This window comes from Thalassophryne amazonica, chromosome 7 (assembly GCF_902500255.1).
Source record: "Thalassophryne amazonica chromosome 7, fThaAma1.1, whole genome shotgun sequence".
In the NCBI taxonomy this organism is placed as follows: Eukaryota; Metazoa; Chordata; class Actinopteri; order Batrachoidiformes; family Batrachoididae; genus Thalassophryne; species Thalassophryne amazonica.
In genome coordinates, this window is record NC_047109.1 from 54,635,958 (window position 1) to 54,652,930 (window position 16,973).

At 40.6% G+C, this 16,973-nt stretch overlaps 1 protein-coding gene across 1 annotated transcript; it reads right to left on the reverse strand.

Annotated features, from left to right (window-relative positions):
* Nucleotides 1-593: 593 nt before the first annotated feature.
* On the reverse strand, nucleotides 594-15,814 carry LOC117513948 (tetraspanin-13-like). Its single transcript, XM_034174204.1, has 6 exons — nucleotides 15,641-15,814; nucleotides 7,166-7,333; nucleotides 2,544-2,624; nucleotides 1,033-1,146; nucleotides 822-941; nucleotides 594-714 (listed from the first exon to the last, which is right to left on the reverse strand). Exons 1-6 carry the CDS (start codon nucleotides 15,701-15,703, stop codon nucleotides 640-642), a joined length of 621 nt encoding a protein of 206 aa, XP_034030095.1. The 5' UTR covers nucleotides 15,704-15,814; the 3' UTR covers nucleotides 594-639.
* Between the last annotated feature and the right edge of the window lie 1,159 nt (nucleotides 15,815-16,973).

Here is a 16,973-nt window from a genome sequence, read left to right on the forward strand (position 1 = left end):
GCAGTTCCTGGTTGGTATCCGGTCAGGGTTAAGGAAAGAATGCAACTCAGAAAGCATGGGGGGGGGGTGCTCAAAGACAAAACAGCCACATAAGTCACTGTAAACCTGAAGAGGTTTATTTTGAACAATTAAAATAAAATAAGTCCCACTATTAAGACATGATTTAACATTAATGTGACTGAAGTGACTACATCCATTACAAACAAACAACAATAAATACACAAGACCAGTTCAACAACGGCCAAGTAAGCAGAGGCAGAGAGACAGGTTTGACTTGCATTTGAACTTAATTTAAATGTTAAACTGCTGTTTGGGACATCTAACAAGGAAGTCCAATGTGCAAAAAAAAAAAAAAGTGTGCATGTGCCTGGTTATGAAGAGTACATGATAAGATCGGGGATTGCCGAGTACTTCGTCAGCCAGGTAGTACAGTGCACTTTATTTGCCAAAGGTGTGTGGTTTGACATGCACAGCCGAGAGAAACTTAACATTTTAAAATGGAGCAAAGAAAGAAAAAAAAAAGCCTTCATTTGCACCAGGCCAAAAAATAAAATCCCACAGCAGCATTAACTCTTACTCTCTACAGCTAAGTGTAATTTACAAACTTAAATTTTGTCTTTTTTTTTCCCATTAGTGTTGCTACAGAAAAGCTCCAGGATTAGCGCGAGGATCTTTGAGATTTCTGTATCTGTGGGCAAGCCAAACTCCCATCATCTGAAAATAAAGACAAAGAAGCAGCCAGTGTCAAGGGGTGCACTCTGAACTCTGGACCTGTCTGGATGTTTCTCACATAAAAAGTGCACGCTTTGTGTTGTACCCACCTCTGTGAAACTGAAGAAAAGCCCGATCCCTCCCACAAAATGGAGCACATCATTGGCATAAGCCTGGATGATGGCAGCGCAGGAGATACATGACTGTGAAGGTTTGTTGATAAAGCAGAACTGGAAGAGAAGGACATGGATTAGAAACGAGGAAGGACAACATGTCCTAAAACGTGACGTCAAGTTGCTCATGAGGAAATGTTTTTGTTACAGCAGGACATGTGCCATTGTAGTCGACCGTATAGAAACCACAGCAGTTGAGTGTCTTCTCCACATCCCTCTGAGTGGCCTCTGATTTGTTCCATCCAACCTCCAACAGACTGTCCTATGGATGAAATAAATGAGTCTCAACATACTGGAAAGCCATGAGCAGATTCAAATATACACGAGTAACACAAGGCCTCGTTTTCACAAATTAATCACACTTCTGACTTAAAGCTAGTGTGCAGGATTTAGTGTCTTACAGTGGCAAGGCTGCATTCTGCCATCACCGCCAACAATATTGTCTCACTTTACATTTTCGTGGTCGATGGGGATTCATTCTCTTCCCTTCACTTGTTATAAATAATATGTATGATTCTTTCTATAACACCTAAATACATACTTTCGTTTGACTGGTGGATTGTATGTCACATACAGTAGCGTTCAGAATAATAGTAGTGCTATGTGACTAGAAAGATTAATCCGGGTTTTGAGTATATTTCTTATTGTTACATGGGAAACAAGGTACCAGAAGATTCAGTAGATTCTCACAAATCCAACAAGACCAAGTATTCATGATATGCACACTCTTAAGGCTATGAAATTGGGTTATTAGGTAAAAAAAAAAGAAAAAAAAAAGAAAGAAAAGGGGGTGTTCACAATAATAGCAGCATCTTTTAAATCAACACAAACTCTGTTGTCAACGCTAGTTTTTTCCAACTTTGCCTTTTGGCTAAAATAAAGCACTTCCTCAGTAGACGTGATCTTGAGACAGCCATTCATGCTTTCATCAGCTCCAGACTTGATTATTGTAATGCACTTTATTCGGGCATTAATCAGTCGTCTCTTACATGTCTCCAATTGGTGCAGAATGCTGCTGCTCGTCTTCTATCAAACACTTTTTGACGTGAGCATATTATGCCCGTCTTGTACTCACTCCACTGGCTTCCAGTTCATTTTAGAATATTTTTTTTTATTTTAATGTTTGTTTTTAAAGCTATTTATGGCCTTGCACCTCCCTACTTGTGTGAAATTTTAACTTTGCGCACCTACAGTAGGACATTAAGGGCATCTGGCCAGCTTTACTTAGATGTTCCAAGGTCAAGATATAAACGCTGGGGTGACCATGCTTTCGCGGTAGCTGGCCCCAGACTATGGAATGAGCTACCTCTTGAGTTACGTTCTATTCCTGACCTCGCACTTTTTAAATTTAAGTTAAAGACTTATTTATTTAAACTGGCTTTTAACACTTAGTGGGGAGGTGACGTTCTGGTTTTTTTTATGTGTTTTAAAATTTTATTCTATATGTGTTTTATTTTTGTGAATTAGTTTTTTTTAATGTTAAGCACTTTGGACACCAGTCGGTGCTGTAAAGCACTTTATAAATAAATGTTGATTGATTGATTGATTGATTGATTGATTTGCAGCTCTCACTGAACTCAGCAGTGTGTCGGCGGCTCAAGTGCTGTGCGGACAGAGAACCCCAAAATTATTTTTAAAAAATGGATAAAAGCGTCATACCTGTTGATCTTTAGTCAGAGCCAGACATGCACAGGACACAGCGAACTGCATGACAAACACTACAAACAGGATTGCCATGTACTGGATTGAGTTAAAGACATTTAAAACCAGACAAATAATGCTGAAGACACTTCTGAACAAGAGCACCCCCTCCATCACTTCCCTACTTTGAAACATCATTGATTTATCTGATTTACACTGAACTTTGGACACACACATTTCTGCACAGCAGATACATTGGACAAATAAACTGTTGTACTTTTTCCCTTTGTGCACCACCACAACAGAGTTGGAATGAAATTATCAAGATGCACTTGCAGACTTTCAGTCTGAATTCTATGGGTTTAACAAAAATATTGCAGTAACTAACACTGTAATAATTACATCTATTTATATACACCTTGCCTCGCTTCCACAGCCCATATGTAGCTGAACAATGTAAAGATATTTATTTCCATTTATTTCAATTTAATCATCTTATAATGCGCCAAATCACAACAAAAGCCATCTCAAGGCGCCTCACACTGAACAATTCAATATCAAATCAATTTTATTTATATAGCGCCAAATCACAACAAACAGTTGCCCCAAGGCGCTTTATATTGTAAGGCAAGGCCATACAATAATTACGGAAAAACCCCAACGGTCAAAACGACCCCCTGTGAGCAAGCACTTGACGACAGTGGGAAGGAAAAACTCCCTTTTAACAGGAAGAAACCTCCAGCAGAACCAGGTTCAGGGAGGGGCAGTCTTCTGCTGGGACTGGTTGGGGCTGAGGGAGAGAACCAGGAAAAAGACATGCTGTGGAGGGGAGCAGAGATCAATCACTAATGATTAAATGCAGAGTGGTGCATACAGAGCAAAAAGAGAAAGAAACACTGGGTGCATCATGGGAACCCCCCAGCAGTCTAAGTCTATAGCAGCATAACTAAGGGATGGTTCAGGGTCACCTGATCCAGCCCTAACTATAAGCTTTAGCAAAAGCAACGTTTTAAGCCTAATCTTAAAAGTAGAGAGGGTGTCTGTCTCCCTGATCTGAATTGGGAGCTGGTTCCACAGGAGAGGAGCCTGAAAGCTGAAGGCTCTGCCTCCCATTCTACTCTTACAAACCCTAGGAACTACAAGTAAGCCTGCAGTCTGAGAGCAAAGCGCCCTATTGGGGTGATATGGTACTATGAGGTCCCTAAGATAAGATGGGACCTGATTATTCAAAACCTTATAAGTAAGAAGAAGAATTTTAAATTCTATTCTAGAATTAACAGGAAGCCAATGAAGAGAGGCCAATATGGGTGAGTGAATATAAAAATTAAATAAATAATTACAAATGAATAAAAAATGTAAATACATAATTATTAAATAATTAAATTAATAATTAAAAGAATAAAACATAAAAAATAAAAACTATTCATAAGAAAGAATAAAAATGGGTTTTAAGTCTTGACTTAAAAATGTCCACGGAGTCCAACTGCCTCACGGCCGCAGGAAGGCCATTCCACAGGGTGGGTTCACAATGAGAAAAAGCTCTCTGACCTGCTGACTACTTCTTCACCCTGGGAACACAGAGAAGTCCCACATCCTGCGATCGCAAAGCCAGAGCTGGCACGTAAGGTTCCACCAGATCAACCAGATAAGATGGCGCCAGTCCATGAACAACTTTATAAGTCAATAAAACCTTAAAATCTGCTCTCACAGAGACAGGGAGCCAGTGTAATGATGCCAAAATGGGTGTGATATGTTCAGACCTTCTGCTACGTGTCAAAATCTGGTGGCAGCGTTCTGAACCAGCTGAAGACCCTTATTGCTGGACTGAAAATAAAACATTAACAGAATCTAGAAGAAACAAAAGCATGAACCAGAGTCTCAGCATCAGCCATAGACAGGATGGGGCAGATCCTCACTATATTTCACAGATGGAAAAAAGCAGTCCTCGTAACATCCCTGATGTGGAGGTCAAAGGACAACGTGGGATCAAAAATTACACCAAGGTTCCTCACTTTGTCTGTTTCCAGTTATTTCCGGGTGGCTGATTCTTCTCTTTTTCTTTCTGTCCGAGGCACTGCCGAGACCTTCGAGGGATGCTGGCCTTGCACCTCAGGGTGCTAGACTGACCTCAGGATGCTCTGCCTGTTGCAACAGTTACTGGAAGCTCTACCTCTTCGGGACCTACCTGTACTGGAAATGGGCACACATCACAATCACTGCCCTAAATGTGCTCCAAGTGTTCAATCACCACCCTATATGTATCCCCAGTGTTTCATAATCCCTAATCTCCATAATCCCCATAAACCTTAAATGTTTACAGACACTTTTTAAAACTATACTGTATTCATATATATATATATATTTATATTTTTTTTAACAATTTCTTGTGGTGCATAAGATGTCTTGTTTCTCTTTTTTTGTGGTGTACAGTAGCTCTGCGGGAGCAACCCCTATTTTGTTGTATCCCCCGTATAAGGACAATAAAAACTATTCTATTCTATAGATTAAAGACCCAAGATGGACTGTTTTTTTTAATCTTAATTAAGGATTCTGTTTTTACTGGTCTTTTGTTTTCTCTGTTTCTCTTTTCCATTTATTCTGTTTGTTAAGTTCTTGTAAAATCTGTATAAACCTTGTAACCGTTAGAATAGCCTAAGCAGTGGGTCACCCCTGTGAGTCTGATCTGCTTGAGGTTTCTTCCTCATTATCACCAGAGGGCTAATTCCTTACCACTGTTACCTGTGTGCTTGCTCGGTGGTGGTGGGGGGGGGGGGGGTTTCCAAGGTTAGACTTTACTCGTGTGAAGCGCTGTGAGGCAGCATTGTTGTGATTTGGCACTATACAAATAAAATAGATTGAATTGAGGAAAGCCACCAAGCCAGCCTTGACAACCCTGTGGGTTTGATTGGAGAAACTCTGCATAGTGAAGCTTTTGTCTGTTGCATCACCAATCACAGCTTCATGGTAGAGCAGCATAGATTGTTTTTTATAACCCCTTGAAGTAAAGCTGAAAGTCTCCACTTCAATCACATCTTGATCGTTTCATTTACTCTACTGTGGTGGTCTACAGAGGCAAAATTACAAAAACTGCATCAGTGTCCAAATACTTATGGCCCTGACTGCAAAAGACAAACATCAGAATCAGCTTATCTCTCGATGATAAGTAATGTCCCATTTTTTGTCCATGTTGGCCCTAATAAGACAGGCAGGCCTATCAAGTTGCTTGTGCAATCTTGTAGAAATCATTTTTGACAGTGGCCCTTGGACCCCACTGCTATTCATATTTAAAAGCACAGCTAATGTATGGAAAAATGTTTAAGTAAACCCAGGAACACACTATACAGTTAATTAACAGGACAGGCAGAAACGCACACCATACTGCAGAATGTACAACTGTTATATGACCTGGTATATCACTCGACTTTGAGCATGTTCATAAGTTCTGTGATGTGATCTAGGTCATATTTCATTGTGAGGCATACTGCAAGATATTACATATGGAAACACACACGTGTTTTAGCCAAGGTGTAAACCCTGAAGACCAAAACCAATGCCAAGGAATAAAAATGGGGGAAAAGAGAAAATGGATTATATAAAGATGAAAGCGCCTTGAGGCAACTTTGTTGTGATTTGGCGCTACATAAATGAAAATAAATTGAAACTGAAATGGAAATTCACACACGCAAAAAGACAAAGAATTCTGACTCTTATATCCTAAACATGGTGCATGATGAAAGGAATTTCAAGAACTGCAGTTGTTTCCAGTGAAAAACAAAAAACAACTGTATTCTGTATTGCAAAGGTTGGTTTGATACCTAAATTGTATTTGAAATATTGAACAAAAATGCCCAATGTTTAACTTAACATCAGATTAAAGATGTTGAATTTAATTACAATCTTTCTACAAATCTACCAAAATTATGATCTTGCCGCTTGTGTCTAAATGTGCCTGAAGTGTTTCTCGTATGAATCTATGTATGTATTCTTAACTTCCGAAGCAAAACTATACTAAAAATTTCTTTCTTAAAACTTCTTCCCCATTTCACTCATTACTCCTCTACAGAGATAATGAGTTTCACAAAGTTGCAGTTGAGATGACCAAGATTATGAACAGTCAAGGACAAGGCATCCAAGACCAAGGCCTGGAAAAAAGAAATGTGCCTTCAGGCACCTATAGCCACTCTGCAGCTCTGTGGATGTAGACATCATTTTGTGCCAACATTGGAAGTTGGGTCCTTTAAAGGTGTGTAGCATTTTTCTTTTTTCAGCTGCTCTCATTCGGAGTTTCAACAACAACAAAAAGCATCTCCACCTCACACAAATTATTTATGGAATTCCAGTGGGATTTGGCTGTGGATGAGTGTGTTAGGTTGTTTTGCTTGAGTACAATGTGTATGTGTTTTCCTGTATGCGTCTCTCTGTTGTAACATATGTAACACCAGCCTATGCAGGTTATGATGTAATACAGGAAATACAGTAGCAGTTGCATAATTGTTGATTTTATATGACAATTACATGATATTATATGATGAATTATACAGTATTTTGCAATGTTGATGTTTATTATGGAAACACATCCATCACATGCCATGAGAGAGACTACTCACTGATCAATCAGTAAACAATCCACACAAGGATACAAAGAAGAGCAGAACCTGGTGGTGCTTCAGGGCACCACAGAGTCCCACAAAGGCCACCAGGAACAGGAAGACGCCCACACCGATGGCCCCCGCCATCACCCTGATGCTGGACACCAGGCCAAACCATTTCCCCCAGGCTGCCACTCCAATCACGAGCAGACTCACCAGCTGAGGAGGAACAAACAACACTGACATGATGAGACAAGAATGAAGCAAACTGTCTTCACCTTCTAAGGAAGAGACAAACAACTTAATCACCAATGCTCTATATCATCACCCCACTAACACAGCTGCTAATGGGCTGAAACCAGTAAAACATCTTGGTATCCTTCTCTGAGTAACATTTTTTTATTCATTAATGAACTAACAGTTTTGAAGAAAAAAAGCAGCCAGTCTGCTCTGTGTCAGCCTGATCCCATCAGATCTCGGAAGCTAAGCAGTGTGGGACCTGGTTAGTACTTGAATGGGAGACCTCTTCAGAACACCAGTGGCTGTGTGTATTTCTCCAGGTGAAACTGGAGTTGCGTCAGGAAGGGCATCCGGCGTAAAACTTCTCCCAAATACCAATGCGGCTCTGGCTGTATCTGCTGTGGCGACCCCAAACAAAATGGGAGCAGCCGAAAGGACAACAAGTTTTGAGGGAAAAAAAAAAAAATCTCCTGCCACTTGCTATTCAAATCTTTCTCACCACAACAACATGTTTGCATTTTCACCTCATAAAAATTGGTCGTTCCATATGAAATCGATAAGTGTCTCAGATTTGTTTTATTTTCACATATTTTATAGATAAAGCCTTGATTTCTTATGTGGGTTTTCACTTGTACCTATTGCCCATTTTAAAACCTAATAAAAGTTTCCTTAATTATATACTTTTCAATTTATGAATGCTAAAAGAACAGTTATTTTTTTAAAGCTAGAGTTGGTAGTCCTAGAGAGCTAGCAAGAGAGCTAGGAAGATTTGAAAGTAGCACCTCCTGTTGGGAAAGTGTAAGTACACGGACCCACAACAGGGGGCGCAAATGAACGGACAATGGAATAGGTCAAATAACAACACTTTACTGTTGCGAACGTGCACAACAAACACAACAGATTACACAATAGATCAAAGGTCAAATTACAAGGTGTCGTGTGGGCAGGCTCGAAGATAGGAGACGCCTGTCCAAAGCAGAACCGGAACCACACGATTTCCTCCGCCACCAGACCCCGGGAATACTGGAGCCGCCAAGTCCCGAACTCCCAGGTGGCCACTGCCTCCGCGTGTCGGACCTGGTACTGCTGGCGAGGAACAAAAACACAATTAAACGTGGGTGCGTCTGCACCCAGCAATCTGCACGGCAGGGAAGCTACCTCCACCTCTCGTTGGAGAAAAAGTCTGTTATCATTCACAAAAAATCACAAAAAGGGCTTTCTATCAAGCAGTCAGGCTGAGGATATTACCTTTCAGGTAGAACGATATCTCGGCAAAGAGGTGGAGATGACGTCTTGCTGATATACCGATGCAGATCAGATGAGTGGTGACAGCTGTCACAGGTGATGAGTGTCAGCTGTCACCCCGGCTACTCCTGTGAGGCGGCAGCGCCCTCTGGTGCCTGGAGCCCGCACTCCAGGCAGGGTGCCCTCTGGTGGTGGTGGGCCAGCAGTACCTCCTCTTCAGCGGCCCACACAACACCTCCTCTAGGTTCCACCGCCTCCCCCTACCCCGTCAGTGCTCTGTCTAAAGCCACGCCCCCACAAACTTGAACGCGCATCTGACTGTGGACTTAGCGGGACAGAGGAGAGCCGACTAAAGCCCCCCTGACATGCAGTAGCACGCATGTCGTTGTGATGATTCCACCCGCTGTGACCCCAGCTAGACGCCGTTCTTTGTTCTACCGGCTGCCACGCACTCTGCGCTGGACGCTGCGTATATAAAATAATTTTTTTTTTGGATTAATCATTTCTCTGCAAATTGGTAGTTGAAAATGGATGTAATCACTTTCTGAATCACACAGGACCGCTCCAGCTTCAGCCGTTCGCGCGCCTAACAAGCTGCCGAAAGCATTTTGAGCTGACTAAAAAGGTCATTATTTGTCATGTTTACAGTGTCATGGCTTGGTAAAACAGTTGTGTGTTCTTTCCTTCTTGTGTGCAGCTGTTAAATATGTTTATAACAGATTTAACTTCTTGTCATAATGTTCAGATGAGCTGCGCTCTGGTGCGATCCGCTGACGTCGCCACTCACTCTGTTCACTTCTTTACTCCACTTGATGAGCTACACATCATGTTGGCGATTAGATCGCACCACATAGCACAATATTTATGCGTGAAAGATTTTTTTGAACATTTCAGCTCATCAAGTGGAGTAAAGAAGTGAACAGAGCGAGTGGTGATGTCAGCGGATCACACCAGAGCGCAGCTTGTCTGAAGGATTATAACAAGAAGTTAAATCTGTTATAAACATATTCGTACTTTAACAGCTACACAGAAGAAGGAAAGAACACACAACTGTTTTACCAAGCCATGACAATGTAAACATGACAAATAATTACCTTTTTAGACGGCTCAAAATGCTTTCTGCAGCTTGTTAGGTGCGCGTGTGCGAACGGCAGAAGCTGCAGCGGTCCTGTGTGATTCAGGAAGTGATTAGAGCCATTTTCAATGGCCAATTTGCAGAGAAAATGATTAATCCGACATGGCACAATCCGGTGGAAGTGGTAGTTTCGGCTGTATTCCCTCTGCCGTTGTACTTAAGTGAACTTCTTCAGTGAAACGAGATGAGTGTGCACGCGGGGAGGAGGGAGGGACAGAGGGAAGCGTTGAGCCTGGTGATGCAAGCAGGAAGAACTAGACATGAAGGCATCTGACTGGCTTTATGAGAGCGGACCACAGAGCTTATAATGGTCAGAGTTTTATCGATCCTACAGCTGCAACAGACGTCTGATTTTTTTTTTTTTGTTCCTTTTTCTGAATGCATAATGTATTGACAACTGTTAGGATAGACGGACCATTTCACCCAATATAACAAAAAGTGTTTCTGAACAGAGTTACCTACCCTAACTTTAAGTGAAAATTCATATAATGCACTTTTTCAGTTCCCTTCAGGGTCAAACAGAAAAAAGTTAATTAAGATAAAAAAAATTGGGTTTTATTTGGATCCTGATGTCCTCTACCTGTGGGCCAAAAACATTTTTTAAACCAGCATTTCTTCCTTTGTAATTATTACCCCAGGTTTCATTATTAGAATAATGATAATGTACAGATTTCTTTCATGCATCCACAAAAATGACCCAGACAGAAAAATGTGTGCTGAGTACGAGTGGAGTGCATCTTGCTCTCATCCATGCTCCCACAATTACTGGCCTTGGTCACAACTATTCTGTCTCCACAAATGAAGAAACAACAATTAAAGCTGCTTTTCACAGTTTCCAGCACAGATGTTGCTGTGGAAACTGCAGACATTTATTCCATCAGTGTCCTCATGAATGTGCACATACAGCATGTATACTGTAAGCACCTATTACTGAGTACTGGCACAATAAATGGTAAATTTCAATAGGAAGGAATGCTGGTTTGAAAATTAGTTTTGGCCAACAGGTACATGACATCAGGATCTCACTCACTCACCTTACAACTGCTTAGCCTATCCCAGCAGTCACAGGGTGTGAGGTGGGGTACACCCTGGACAGGACGCCAGTCTGTCGCAGGGCCACATATAGACAAACACACACCTGCATGCACACCTACAAACAATTTAAAGTTTCCAGTCCACCTATCCTGCGTGTCTTTAGATGTGGGAAGAAGCTGGAGGACCCAGAGAAAACCCATGCAAACACAGGGAGAACACGCAAACTCCACACAGAATGGCCACAGGTGGGAATCAAACCCATGACCTTCTTGCTGTAATCCTAACCCTAACACCCCGGGCGGGCACCAACCAACTCCACCCTACTGCTTTGTATGTCACATGACATGGATTATTTGTCCCATTTGTGTTGCATTGGATTTAGAGTGTGATTTGGTTCCATTTAGAGTGCAAATTTGGTTCCATACATTTGGTACCATTGCACAGTGCACGTGCACGCGCGCACACACACAAAAATCCACTGCAGTGTAAGACGTCTGGAGGCTGTTAGCAGGAAGTTAGAATGAAAAGCTCCGAGGAAATACACAGTCCTTTTTTTGGTAGTACACACACGCACAAGCACGTCCCTTTTGTGTGGGAGAACGACAAGTGAGATGATTTAATTGAGCTAACTGACGGTGCTAGTTCTTGTAACACACATTCACGCACACACACACACACACAAAATCCACTCCGCTGTAAACCGTCTGGATGCATGAAAAGCTGATGTGATTTTTGGCTGGACTTGAGGAACTACACAAAGTCTCCTTTTTTTTTTAATGCAAGTCCGAAGTCAGTGCACAGCATCACGGACTACACGTCGCAATCTGGACTTTAGCAGCAGTGGAACACCAAAATGTAAGTGCCTTTTCTGTTGTTTATAAATTAATAAAATATTAAATGACAAGGATCTATTTCAGTTGTTATATAAAACAATGAATGTTTTTACATTCTTTCAATGGAACAAATATTTAATTTGGTGAAATATTTGTACCATTGAACTCATAAACAGTCATTATTTGTATACTAATAAATCCACATTTTCATCCAAATTAACCTTTTCCTACCTGACCCATAAGGGCCCCAAAAAATGACATCTGGGGGTAGGACCCAGTTTGGTCCAAATGTTCTTGATATCATATAAATAACTCAGGATACTTGTTTCTGTGTTAAAATGATGTCATCACAGGATAATTTCACAACCATATTCCTTTTAACAGAGGCCAGGTATGTCAGGCAGGGGCTCAGAAAATTAATTTTTGGTTAAAAACAAACCCTGTTCTTTGAAGATCCATATATTATAAACTAACATATAATCAAGGATTAAAATAGATACCAAGAACAGAAGAAAACCTTAAAAAAAAGAAAGAAATTATGTATTATACTTTTAGAGATTTGGCCTGTCAAAGTTGGCAAGAAAATAAGCACAAGTGCCTTACCCCCCTATTTTTGTACTCTTCTGGAAGTAAACCTTTTTTGGGGGGGCGCAATCTACAAAATACGTGAAAATGAAGCAAATCTGAGGCCATGACGTAGTGACATTTTTTTAAAATAGGTTGATTTCATATGGAATGCCCCAAATCATATTTGGGACCATGTGTGAGACAAGGAGTTGTCACCGTCATATTTTTACAGCTTCTGTCTTCGCTAGGTTTGAAAATTTGCATTGTGTGAAATGAAATGCACTGGCAAATCCAGAAACGCGTTCTCGGTGGACGACAATGTGGTCACTGGCTCAGCAGCACCATGTGAGATCTGGGAGCATGAACTGGTGCCCCGGATCGCTACACGCACCACACTGCAGAGCTGCTTTGGGTCTTATGGCAACCACCCAAGCAGATGACCAGTCCGTCCACCTCTCTTGAAAGTAATCATCTGTCTGTCATCCCCTGAGTCTTCTCCAGTTACTGGGATCCTCAACACTGAGGCACCTTTGTGAGCAGACATTCCTTCACAGTGCACGCAGTACATCTCAACTAAGTCTCTCTAAGTAACTGTTCGTTTGACACAAAACTTGTACAGGATGCTGAGAAGGTAGGCTGTGACGACCCTGAGAGCAGACAAGGAGGCCTTTGTTACAGAAATTTGCAATCAGGTGACTCACCATCTGTAGTCCACTGATCCTCAGCCTGCCTACTGACAAATCAAAGCATTTTGTTCCTGTTTGGGACTCTCTGGGAAATCCTGAACTCATAAGATCTCCAGCAGGTTTTGACATCACAGCCAGCCTATACACAGGTGCTAAGAGCACTGTGCAGAGTGGGATCAAAATTTAGATTTTCCCAGTGAACACGGATTCATCATGGATGTGCTCAAGCTTTTTCACTGTTCAGTATTTTGGGGTTGGGTAGAGTTGTGGAGACCAGCAGCTTACGTGACTTTGTCAGTGAGGAAAAGTTTACTGACCCAATCTTGCTGGCAGAACTGTTAAATTTTTTTTTTATAAAAAGTCATGATTTTTTTTCAATTTAAATCGACTTTTATTGATTTAAATTGACTTTTTAAATTTTTCTTTATTTCACTTTCAATCTTTATTGACATGTTAAATCATAAAGGTGCACATACAACATGGACAAGTAATATTAATTAATGGTACTGATTTCATATTTCGGTGATGTTTTAAGTACCGATTTAAAAAATAATTTTTGATGATTTAATTTTTTAAAGCAATTTAAATCATGACATAAATCAGCTGGTTTAAATCAAACCAGCTCTCCTTCCCGGATGATGAGGTATCTAACTTGTAGAGACATATGCTTATCACAGCAGTGATGTTCATATGATCCCTACACAGAAATGTGGCGATGCTGATAACTTTGAAGGACAAGCACCAGGACCCAAGTCTTTAGGGTCCTGGTGTTTCCCATCTTACTTTAAAGTTGCGAGGCCTGGACCAGTGATCTGTATTGTTTTTTTTGTTGGTTTTTCTTTTTTTGGTACCAGTTCTTTTGGGTAAATTCTTGGGTACCTGTAGAATGAGTTTGTGTCAAACGAAACTAATAGGGAGTGGCTACTGATTACCGCATTTAAACAAATCTAATAACAGACCACTATGATTATCATGAGATAAAAGATGGACAGCATGTGTCGAGGCTGTATAACAGGATACTGATGTATTTCAAGCTCAAAACTTTGGGCTAAGGTTAGCATTGTGCTTGAACTGTGAAGTAGGGTACGGTGCATCCAGAAAGTATTCACAGCACTTCACTTTTTCTAGATTTAATTTTACAGCCTTATTCCAAAATGGATGAAATATTGTTTTTCCCTCAAACATCTACGCACAATAGCCCATAATGACAATGAGAAAAAAGGTTTTTGTTTTTATTTCTTGTTTTTATTTTTTACAAATTTATTATAAATTTTAAAAAGTAGGAATTGCATGTACATATTTAATTATTTACAGCTGTTGCCATGAAGCTCAAAATTGAGATAGAGTTTCCACTGATCATCCTTGAGATGTTTCTACATCTTAATTTGGAGTCCACCTGGGGTAATTTCAGTTGATTGGACATGATTTGGAAAGTCACACCTGTCTACATATAAGGTCTCACAGTTGACGGTGCATGTCAGAACACAAACCAAGCATGAAGTCAAAGGATTTGTCTGTTGACCTCTGAGACAGGATCGTCTGGAGGCACAAATCTGGGGAAGGGTACAGAAATGTTTCTGCTGCTTTATAGGTCCCAATGAGCACAGTGGCCTCCATAATCTGTGACAAACATGCATGCTGTGTGTGAGTGACACGCAGCAACTGACTGTGATTGTTAATGACTGTCTTTGGCCAAAGCATACTCGCCACCTAGCGCATGTGCCGGTTCTTGCACCAGCTGTACCACAGTCAATGAAATTCACCAAAATAAAAAAAAATTGATGCAGGCGGGGATGATAAAAATTTTTTATGGGGCCTTAGAGGAAACCAGACACCATCCCTACAGTGAAGCATGGTGGTGGCAGCATCATGCTGTGGGGATGTTTTTCAGTGCCAGGAACTGGGAGACAAGTCAGGATTGAGGGAAAGATGAATGCAGCAATGGACAGAGACATCCTGGACGAAAACCTGCTCCACAGTGCTCTTGACCTCAGACTGGGATGACGGTTGCTCTTTTAGCCAGACAGCGATCCTAAGCATACAGCCAAGATATCTAAGGAGTGGCTTCAGGACAACTCTGTGAATGTCCTTGAGTGGCCCAGCAAGAGTCCAGATGTGAATCTGATTGAACATCTCTGGAGAGATCTGAAAATGACTGTGCACTGATGCTCTCATCCAACCTAATGGAGCTTGAGAGGTGCTGCAAAGAGGAATGGTCAAAACTGCTCAAAGATAGTTTCACCAAGCTTGTGGCATCATATTCAAGAAGACTTGAGGCTGTATTTGCTGTCAAAGGTGCATTAACAATGTATTGAGCAAAGGGTGTGAATACGTATGTATTTCTTAGTTCTTTTTTTATATATGAATTTGAAAAAAAAAACTTTAATGTTGTCATTATGGGGTGTTGTGAGTGTAATTTTGAGGAATACTTTCTGGATGCACTGTGTGTGTGTGTGTGTGTATATATATATATATATAGAGAGAGAGAGAGAGAGAGAGAGAGAGAGAGAGAGAGAGAGAGAGAGAGAGAGAGAGAGCGAATAACAGACAAAACAAACAAAATATATTATGAATCAAATTCATAATTATCCAGATGAATCATGAGTAAAATATTCCAAAACAGCAAATTTGATCTGTAAGGGCTGAAACGCTTAAATAGATGACACTTTTGGTCAGACGGATTTTTTTTTTTTTTTTTTTTTGACGTCATTGAAGATCAGGACCCACACGGCGTTTCCGCACAGCAGCTGTTTGACAAATTCTTCGTTAAAAAGTTCGTACTTACAACATAAAGCACATTGAGAGCGCAGAGGGAGTTCTTGGTGCATACGAACCCTCCACAAACCATGGTTGCTCAAAGAATATTCCTTTTTCTTTCTTTATATTTCAAATAAGACAGATACTCAAGCAGCGTCCTCTTCACCTGCAACAGGGGGCGTGACTTCACCAGGTCCTGAGCGAGCGTTGCCTAGTCACGTGACTCCACGGAGCCGCTCTGACGGGCACGGCTACAAGCTGATGCCCCGCCCACACTGATACCGAGGAATCTCCGTCTTTCATTAAAATAAACAAACAACAAAGAAAACACCCTAATTATCCATATCGCTTGAGTTCTTATATATCACTTTAAATGAAATCAAAAAACTAAAACTGTATTTTTGTTTTAATATAAATGTTAGAATATTTTAAGAATTAGATTTTCCTATTGAGAATTAATAAGAAAAAACTAAAACACATTTGCAATAAAATCTGGGTGCCGAAAACTTTTGCACAGCACATATTGGCAAATACTGTCTTTTAGATATACATAGCATGATAAGTGATAGCGCAGACTGTTAAATTTAAATTTGGGAATGAAAATCAGATGAACAGTGAAACATGTATTATTTAATGAATATCTGCTGGGCTTTTTCACAGCCAGGCCCCTCATAAATTAATCAGCACATGAGCAGACACAGGTAGAGTTGATTTTAAGTGTTGCACATAATGGTAGTATAGAAAATATGCAGACAGCAAGCCCCCCCCCCCCAAATAAAACAAAATAACGACCAGCGGAAGCCACCAAGGCAACAATTTCAATTGGAAAAGTGGTTCTCTCTAGAGTGCCTTGAGTGGAGAGTGGCTTCAACTCAGAACATGGCGCCATTTTGGTTCCAACTGCACTGAACTACGGAATGAACCTTTAATGTTTTCAACATTTTTTAAATCATTTAACCACATACAGCAACACATCCAGGTACAGGTGCTATCAAAATAAATATAAAAATAGTTAAGCTATCAAATTTACATAAATTTACAATTTATGATGATTTAATTTTTTAATTTAAAGCCTGAATTTTATGCAGCTGCTGCTCTTTAACTCGGTGTCAGGCAATGACGCGCGTGACCGTTTTAAAGTTCTCCGTCTCTGGATTATGCTTTATTCAAGACTAATTTGACCCCCAACAAGCTTTTCTTTCTACAATCTTCACCTCCAAATCAAAGATTAACTGTACATTTTAATCTTTTACCGACCGTGTTGTAAATGTGATGCAGACTTTTCTGATTAAAAAAGTGTCAAATCAGAGCCTTTTGTGTTTGATTTAACAGGTGCACGTCAGGCTGCGGTCCGAGTCTGA

Bases quoted from the DNA above. Each gene is read 5' to 3' on its own strand.
- LOC117513948 (XM_034174204.1), bottom strand. From the start codon at position 15,703: ATGGTTTGTGGAGGGTTCGTATGCACCAAGAACTCCCTCTGCGCTCTC. The intron at 1,147-2,543 runs GTATGACGCTTT...TTTCATCCATAG, and splicing joins CTCTGACTAAAGATCAACAG to GACAGTCTGTTGGAGGTTGG. The intron at 715-821 runs GTGGGTACAACA...CTTTATTTTCAG, and splicing joins TTTTCTTCAGTTTCACAGAG to ATGATGGGAGTTTGGCTTGC.